The following is a 9,499-nucleotide window of genomic DNA, read 5'->3' on the forward strand; positions in this document are numbered from 1 at the left end:
ATATATATATATATATATATATATATATATATATACGACGGGTTTCTTTCAGTTGCCATTTATTGAATCCACTCACAAGGTTTTAGTTGTCCTGAGGTTATAGCAGAAAACGTTTGCCCAAGATGCCATGCAGTGAGGCTGAACCCAGAACCAAATGGCTGGGAAACAAACTTCTTAACACTCAGTCTTGTCTGTACCTGACCAAAGATAGATTCTGAGTAAATCAATAACAGAAATATGTGTAGCGAACTGCCATGCTTCACAGCAGTGAAACAAAGAGCCGTGACTGCAAAGGACATGCATAGGCTCGAAAGAAATGAAGTTAGCATGATCCACTGGATGTGTAATGTCAGTGTGCACACATGACAGAGTGTAAGCGCCCTGAGAGAAATGCTGGACATAAGAAACATAGGATGTGGCGTGCAAAAGAGATGTTTGCGCTGGTGTGGTCATGTACTACGGATGCATGAGAAGAGCAGAGTGAAGAAGAGCCACTCCCAAACAGTTGAAGGAATCCGGAGTAGAGGTAGACCCAAGAAGACATGGGATGAGGTAGTGAAGCCTGACAGAGCTACTGACGAAAGACCGAGACCTCTGGAGATGTACTGTGACTGCAAAGACCCAGCAAATAAAGTGAGTTCATGGCTGTATCCTACACCAGTCTCGCATAACCAGCCCCAACCCATTCAAAAGTACCTTGGATCGTAACTTCCGCCTACCAAATTCAATCACAAAGCTTTGATTGGCCCAGGGCTATAGCAGAAGACACTTGGGACTGAACCCGAAACCATGTAGCTGGGAAGCAAGCTTCCTAACGACACAGCCATGCCCGCGCCTACAATATAGTAACAAAAGGGTTAAACAACAATGTAATAATCCTTTCTACTCTAGGCACAATGCATGGAAATTTCTGGGAGGTGACTAGTCAATTACATCGACTCCAGTGTTTCACTGGTACTTTATTTATCGACCTGAAAGGATGAAAGCAAAGCTGACCTCGGCAGAATTTGAACTTAGAATGTAAAGACAGATGGAATATCACATAGCATTTCACCCGATGTGCTACCGATTCTGCCACTTTGAACAACAATGTAACAACAAAAGACAAAAATCAGATTTTAAAATATCTTTATAATTTGTCTATAAAAAAGTCTATAAAAAGGGTTATTTTTTAATTATTACAAAATATAAATTTAGTCGGTGGTTTTTTATTTTTAATATGTATCTCTATATTTATTTAATATAATTTGTTGTCAATGAATTCTAATCAAGCTGTCTTTGAATTCCAATCAAGCCATGCTATTTAAGTTATGATGACTTGCTTACGATGACTTCTTTGATCCTTCTAAGGTCACCTTCAGGAATCTTGTCACAGCCGATTGTTAGTGCTGACTGGATTTCCTCACTGAAATTTGTCAGCTCACGATCACTGCATTTGTTGTGGTGAACTTTTACCCAGGTTTGACCTGCAAATATACAAAAATATAAATACATATACAAACAAATATATAACTCAACATTCTAATTTCTATCTATGTTAGTATTTTCTATATTTATGTGAAAGAGAGATGGAGGCAGGGGGAGAGAGTCTTTTGCGTTCGTCTTCTTCATTTTCAGTCATAAGACTTTTTCAGCATCCTATGTGTTTTTAGTTGTGAAACTTGGTGCTTTCCTGATGAAGGATACCAACTTTTTCCAAAGTGCTAAAATCCTAAAGAATCATCAGTATCTAACGTCCGCTTTCCATGCTAGCATGGGTTGGACGATTTGACTGAGGACTGGTGAACCGGATGGCTACACCAGGCTCCAATCTGATCTGGCAGAGTTTCTACAGCTGGATGCCCTTCCTAACGCCAACCACTCCGAGAGTGTAGTAGGTGCTTTTTCATGTCACCTGCACAGGAGCCAGTCCAGCAGCACTGGCAACAACTTCGCTTGAATGATTTTCTAACATGTCACCGGCACAGGTGCCAGTAAGCGACGCTGGTTTTGAGAATGAAGATTAAATGATGAAATGGGTTTATCTGTGTTTACCCATTCCATTAAGTGTAGTACATGTCTTTCACCATTATTTTGAATTTTCTGTCATATTTTACATCATAACAGCTGCATATACAAATTACAAAATGCAATCAACTCTTGACTTTACAGCTGTTTCAGAGACTGGTTGCTGCAACCATAAATATTATGCTATGATGTTAAATATTGAGTTAATATTGAACGTGTAACAACTAGCACAGATTATAATAGCCCCATGCAGCAGTCACAAAATCCTTATCAGAAGGTACAGGACTGTCCTTTCAGGTGCCGGTGCCACTTAAAAAGCGCCCATGTAGGTGCTGTGTTAACACACTCAAACCAGTGGTGCATAAATGCACCCATGCCAGTGGCATGTGAAAGGCACCCAGCACACTCTGCTAAGTAGTGGGCATTAGGAAGGGCATCCAGCCATAGAAACCATGCCACAACAGTCAGTTGGAGTCTGGACAGCTCTCTGTTGGCCAACTCCATGTCAAACTGTCCAACCCATGCCAACATGGAAAACAGACGTTAAACTAGACTTGCATCCAGTTCTCATCAGTAGACTGTGCAACCTCCTACAGTACTAGTTTCTTCCCACGCACCTCAGAACTTTGGAATTCCCTTCGACAGTCTGGTTTTCCTCTTCAATAGGACCTCCAGTCTTTAAAGTCTAATGTACATCATCACCTATAACTTCTGTCTAATATCCATTTTATTCTAGTAGCCCTTGCGTTTTCAGTGGTCTAAGGACCTGGTTGAGCGAATGCTTAAAAAAAAATCTTTTTTTTAAACGATGATGATGATGTATGTATGTATACACACACATATAAGTATACACATTAGTTTTCTAATGCTGTGTCATGGCCATGAAACCGTAGTCGCTACCAATGCCAGTACCATCTGACTAGCATCTGTGCTGGTGGCATGTAAAAAGCACCATTCAAGCATTGGGCTTCATGGAAGCAATGATGGGTGGCCAAAACCCTTGGGAATATACCATGCTTGTGTTGACCTCGCAAGCCAAGTGAGACCACAGTCAGCTGATGTTGGTGTCAGGTCAAAGGCACCTGTGCCAGTGACATGTAAAAAGCATCATTGAAAAGTTGGGCCTCATAGAGGCAGTGATAGGTGACCAAGACCCTTGACAATATACTGTGCTTGTGTTAACCTGTCGAGCCAAGTAAAACCACAGTCATGGCCGATGCCAATGTCAGGTCAGTGGCACCTGTTACACTCTCAGAGTGATTGGCATTAGGAAGGGCATCCAGCCATAGAAACCTTACCAGATCAGACTGGAACCTGGTACAGCCCCACTGGCTTACCAGTTTTCAGTCAAACAGTCCAACCCATACCAGTATGGAAAGCAGACATTAAACGATGATGATGTATTCACAAATACATACAAATAATATCAGTGTGTAACATGACTGGCTCGAACATAAATACAGGCATTAACACCACAACATCATTACAACTACTACAACACAAATATCTGATGTTACTCACCTTTAGAAACAGGATCTCCAACAGACACACAGAATTCCATTCCAATTCCATAATCTTCATCTGCTCTCACTTCCATAGCACCCAAATTCATTATAACCTTACCGCAACACAGGGCATCAATGGCCTGGACGTAACCTGCAAAATATAGATTTATAAGGGTTCCATTATGGTGGGGGACTATCATTAAACAGCTTTGGATACGAACACTGTGTGGGTAAGACAGTTGCCCCAGGACCATGAAGATTCTGGTTCCATTCTACAGAAAGACACTTTGAGCAATTGTCTGTTTGTAAGTGCGTGTGTGTGTGTGTATTTATGTATACACACACATATGTATCCATGTCAGTGCATATGTCAGTGTGTGTATAAGTGCATGCATCAGTGTGTGTACCTGTGTCTGTGAGTGTGCATATGTGTATATGCATGCATGCCTATATGTGTGTGTATTCCTGTGCACATGCGTGTCTGTGTGTGCATGTCTGTGTGCATGTATCTGTGTGCATGCACGTCTGTGTGTGTGTGTCTGCATGTGCCTCTGTCTGTGCACATCTGTGTGTATATGTGTGCATATGTGCATGCCTGTCTGTGTGCATGTGTGTGTGTGTGTAGTTATGTGTGTTTTATATGTCATATGTATCTCTGTACCATGTGTGTCTCTATGTGACTATATATGCTTGTGTAAAGGTATGTGGCTTAGCAGTTAGCGTATACAGCTTTCAAATCTAAGGCCCCAAGTTCCATTTCTGGCAGTTCACTGTATCCTTGAACAAGGCACTTCATTTCACATTGCTCCAGTCCACTCAGCTGGCAAAAAGGACCAACCTTGTCACATTCTGTGTCACAGTGAATCTCCCCGAGAACTACATTAAGGGTGCACAAATCTGTGGAGTACTCAGCCACTTGCACATTAATTTCACAAACAGTCTTTTCCACTGATCAGATCAGCTGCAATACGTGCCATCATAAGCGACAGAGTGCCACTTTTTACACGTTTGTACATACACACACTCACACACAACATCTGGAACTTGAGTAATCCGAAGATGCTACAATACCAGAGAAATAATCAAGTATAATTACCGTCTTTGTCAACTTTAAATTCTGTAATGCATTTAGCCGTCCTGTTTTGCTCAGTAAACATCTGCCAGGTATCTTCAGACTGACACAGTTGATGAGCAATAGCATTATCAACTCCCTGGGCCACCATCATGTCTTGGAACTTCTTCAGAGCGGTACCATCATTTATTGACACCTGTATTTTCTTCAGTCCTTCTTCCAAACTTTGCACCTTCTTCATCATCAGTAAAAGATGAGCACCTATAGAAATGGCAGAAGTAACAAAGAAATAGAAATAAAGAAACGATTTTTAATTTCTCAAACGCAGGATAATGCTAATAATATAGCCTGAACAGGATAAACTACCCCTATTTTGCAGAAAAAAGTGTAGGTGGTTAGCTGTGGGACTTGAACTCACATCTCCGTGATTATGCGTCACGATGCTCTGACCGATTGAGCTAAACTCCCCCACTACACATTCCTAGCGAGTTCTCTCAGATAGAAATAAGTTGCTGAGTGATTTGTTGTTTCTATTTCTAGCAGATCCAGCTTCCGTACAGAGATTCCTTGGTTACCTTTAGAATGCAAATGATTGAATTTCAATTTTTATAACATATTTGAGCTACAATTAAGAACACAGCTTTATTTCAATGCAAGAAGTCAATGCAAATTATTGTTAGTTATTAAGATATTAAGACGAGAATAAGTAAGGCAAGGACCGCTTTTCACCTGTTAAAAAAAGTATGGAGCGCAAGTGTAATTTCAATAAAGAAAAATATAAGAATTTTTAGCACTAACGTAAAAGCGGTGTTATTGTATGGGGCTGAGACATGGCGAACAACAGTTAAGTCAAATAAGCAAATACAATCATTCATCAACAGGTGCTTGCGTAGTATACTTAAAATCAGATGGCCCGAACACATAAGCAATATGGAGCTATGGCAAAGAACAAATCAAGTTTCGATTAGGGAGCAAATATTTAAGAAAAAGTGGAAGTAGATTGGTAGTACAATTAGAAAAGACACACCAAATGTAACGAAAAGTGCTTTACAGTGGAATCCGGATGGGTATAGAAAGAGGGGTAGGCCTAAGAACTCACGGCGTAGATCAACACAAAAGGAACTAGAGAAAGGGGGACATTCATAGCAGAGTATAAGTACAGAAACGAGAAATTATGTGACATGGAATTCAATTATAAGTGGCCTATATTCCGTGTTGGATGGTTAAAGGTAAGAAAATAAAGAAAAAAAAATTATTAAAAGTGATGAGAATTGCTAGCATACTGTGCAAAATGCTTAAAGGTATTTCATCTGTCTTCTCGTTCCGAGTTCAAATTCTGCTGAGGTTGACTTTGCCTTTCATCCTTCCAGGGTCAATAAAATAAGTACCAGTTGAGCACAATTTGAAATTATTATTATTATTGTTATTATTATGCTGGTATGGGTTGGACGGTTTGACTGAGGTCTGGAGAGCCAGTGTCTGCACCAGGTTCCAATCTGATTTGGCAAAGTTTCTACGTCTGGATGCCCTTCCTAATACCAACCACTCCGAAAGTGTAATAGATGCTTTTTACATGCTACTGGCACAGGGGCCAGTCAGACAGGTATGGCATCAATCACGTTCAGATAGTGCCTTTTATGTGCCACCAGCATGGGAGCCAGTCTGGGGGCACTGGCATTGACCATGTTCAGATGATGAATTTTATATGATATTATTATTATTATTATTATTATTTTATGTTTGACTTTTGCTTTGCATTTGTACAAATTGGCTCCAAGCCTCACCTAGAGACCTCAAGAGACAACAAGTTAGAAGTTCATGTTGGTGTTATGCCTAGGGTGCCATATATTTGGTTTTGCACATAGTGTTGTTCTAGAGAATGTTTAAGAAACCATAAGAAAATTATAAGTTTTTTAAAATTTGAGATTACATAGACAGTATTTTACGTAGGATATAGGCAGTTCCCATGAGCACTATCTTTTGAATTTCTGCCATTTTGGGGTTTTCTGGTATATGAGCTAGGTAGATATCAGCCCCTTTTGCTTATTATTACTAAAAGCCCCATTGAGTGTGATCGTTGCCAGTGTTGCCTTACTGGCACATGTGCCGGTGGCATGTGAAAAACAACATCCGAGCATGGTCATTGCCAGTGCTGCCGGACTGGCTCCCGTGCAGGTGGCACATAAAAAACACCTTTTGAGCATGGTCGTTGCCAGAACCACCTGACTGGCCCTAATGCCAGTGGCACGTAAAAGCACCCACTACACTCTCAGAGTGGTTGGCATTAGGAAAGGCATCCAGCTGTAGAAACCTTGCCAGATGAGATTGGAGCCTGGTGCAGCCTTCTGGCTCGCCAGTCCTCAGTCAAACCATCCAACCCATGCCAGATGGAAAGTGGACGTTAAACGACGATGATGATGATGATTATTATTATTATTATTATTATTTGAAATCAATATTATTATTATTAATGTTTAAGAAAAGTAGAAGCAATTCATTTTATAATCCTGGAATTTTTCTCACCTTGATTAGTTACAAGTTCCATAATATCCTTTGGACCATTTCCCTTCAGGCACTGAACTGACTCTATCATCTCCAGAGTTCCATTAGAGGCCATTTTCCCTAATGGATAATCCATCTTAGTTAGAACAGCTCTTGTTTTAATTCCTAATTTGCAGGAAGTTTCCACCTAAAAAACATCAAAATCTCACCTTACTTTTTTGAGAAGGAAGGAGCTATGGTAATAACTATCGCTCTTATTACAACTCAGAGTTATTTCCATCATCCTGCCAGCCAGTCGAAAACGAGGCTTTGGAATGATATTTAAATGGGGCTGACTCCTGATCAGCAAGGTTTGCAGCTAAAACAACTAATGATGGATACCGTACCCTTGTTTATGGCCAATCATTTCCAGTCTTCTGTATTCAACAATCTTACCAGTTCGATCCCAAGAATTACAACAAAAAGGTTGCTTTTTGTGGAGATAGGCGAAGCATCAAATACGAAATCAAATAAGAAATCATAAAAAAAATAGACTTAAAATAACAAATAATGAAGAAAGAAACTTTCTAACAATACAATGATCAGGTGTGTGCCGTCAGTAATTACTCAGAGTAGGCAGTTGGTAACCCTTATATAGTAAAACACACAAAAAATAAGCGAAACACAGGAGTGCGACTGAGTTGAAGGCAGATTTGTTTCTGCCTTTATAGCACATAAAGAAAATGGTGTTGTAGGAGTGTACGCAGCACTCAGTGTATTACTATGTGTAGCTTTAATACTGGGATTGAAAGGCAGGGGTGAATTATGCCATCCTGATCTACAAAAAGAAAAAAAATATTTTGCATTTTATACATAGTTTAGCTATAAGCGTAGGTTGGCTGTGTGGTAAGTAGCTTGCTTACGAACCACATGGTTCCAAGTTCAGTCCTACAGTGTGGTACTTTGGGCAAGTGTCTTCTACTATAGCCTCGGGCCGACCAAAGCCTTGTCAGTGGATTTGGTAGACGGAAACTGAAAGAAGCCCATCGTATATATGTATATATATATATATGTGTGTGTGTGTGTATGTGTTTGTGTGTCTGTTTGTCCCCCCCCCATCACTTGACAACCGATGCTGGTGTGTTTACGTCCCCGTAACTTAGTGGTTCAGCAAAAGAGACCGATAGAATAAGTACTAGGCTAACAAAAAATAAGTCCTGGGGTCAATTTGCTCAACTAAAGGCGGTGCTCTAGCATGGCCACAGTCAAATGACTGAAACAAGTAAAATTTTATGCATAGTAATTAGAGTAACCTTCGTAATTTTATTGAATTAGGTGCATATTCAGCCATAAAAGGAAAATGTTGCAATCGGTCTATTTCATTCAGGGTAGGCACTGCCTGCTTTGCCTACCTAGGTGGCACACCCCTGAAAGGGATTCTATTTTGACTGTGATGGTGGTGGTGATGGCGGTGGTCATTGTCGTCTTGAGGCAAGCAACTACATTCACTTATCGCCCCTGGCATTCCCTCCGTTATGACCACAAGTGTTCCAACTGATCTGATCAACGGAACAGCCTGCTCATGGAATTGTGTGTCTTTGTCCCTTGACAATCAATGTTGGTGTGTTTACATCCCTGTAACTTAGCAGTTCATCAAAAGAGACCGATAAATAAGTACTTGGCTTACAAAGAGTAAGTCCTGAAGTCGATTTGTTCGACTAAAGGTATTGCTCCAGTCATCTAACTTAAAGATATTTTGACATTTTAGCTATTTACCATTCTTTCTGCAAGTTGTTTAGCTTTTGCTTCAGTGGTCATAAAAGCAGCTTTGCCATATTTAACATCCAAAACAAGTCCATGGATGCCCTCCACTCCTTTCTTTGATATAATGGAACCTGTAAAATAGATGGATAGAAAGAAGACACCAATTAAAATGCAATGACATAACATCATCATTTAACATCCAGTTTTCTATGCTGGGTGACAATACAGACACACACATATATATATATACATATATATATACACACACGACGGGCTTTTTCAGTTTCCATCTACCAAAGCCACTCACAAAGCTTTGGTTGCTTCAAGGCTATAGTAGACGACACTTACTACAGTAGAAGACACGTATTGGAATCTTAATAATGGGTTTACAAATGCAATGACCAATCTTAAAGACTGTTTGATTTTACTCACAAGGTATTGGAATCTTATATGTATACCATTCTGCCTAAACAATGGATTTACAAATACAATATTCCTACATTCAATCTCTATTTTCTATCTTAACTAAACTAACTATTGCTTAATCATCCTCTCACACCGTCTCCGATGAAAAGATATAATAAATATCCTGGAAACAGCTGTAAGACCTATTTATAAATGTTCTATAATGTACACAGCCTTGGTGTTTTATCTCATTACGAAAAGTAAA

At 39.9% G+C, this 9,499-nt stretch overlaps 1 protein-coding gene across 1 annotated transcript in view; it reads right to left on the reverse strand.

Moving 5' to 3' along the window:
* Positions 1-1,111: 1,111 nt before the first annotated feature.
* Positions 1,112-9,499, reverse strand: part of LOC106876243 (thymidine phosphorylase) — a 12,963-nt gene continuing 4,575 nt past the window's right edge. The window contains exons 3-7 of the mRNA XM_014924731.2: positions 8,842-8,960; positions 7,108-7,273; positions 4,609-4,845; positions 3,529-3,663; positions 1,112-1,466 (exon numbers count right to left, since the gene is read on the reverse strand). Of these exons, the coding sequence (XP_014780217.1) occupies positions 1,309-1,466; positions 3,529-3,663; positions 4,609-4,845; positions 7,108-7,273; positions 8,842-8,960 (815 nt within the window). The 3' untranslated portion in view covers positions 1,112-1,308. The remainder of the gene's footprint in view (positions 1,467-3,528; positions 3,664-4,608; positions 4,846-7,107; positions 7,274-8,841; positions 8,961-9,499) is intronic.

Source organism: Octopus bimaculoides, chromosome 2 (genome assembly GCF_001194135.2).
Source record: "Octopus bimaculoides isolate UCB-OBI-ISO-001 chromosome 2, ASM119413v2, whole genome shotgun sequence".
Taxonomy (NCBI): domain Eukaryota; kingdom Metazoa; phylum Mollusca; class Cephalopoda; order Octopoda; family Octopodidae; genus Octopus; species Octopus bimaculoides.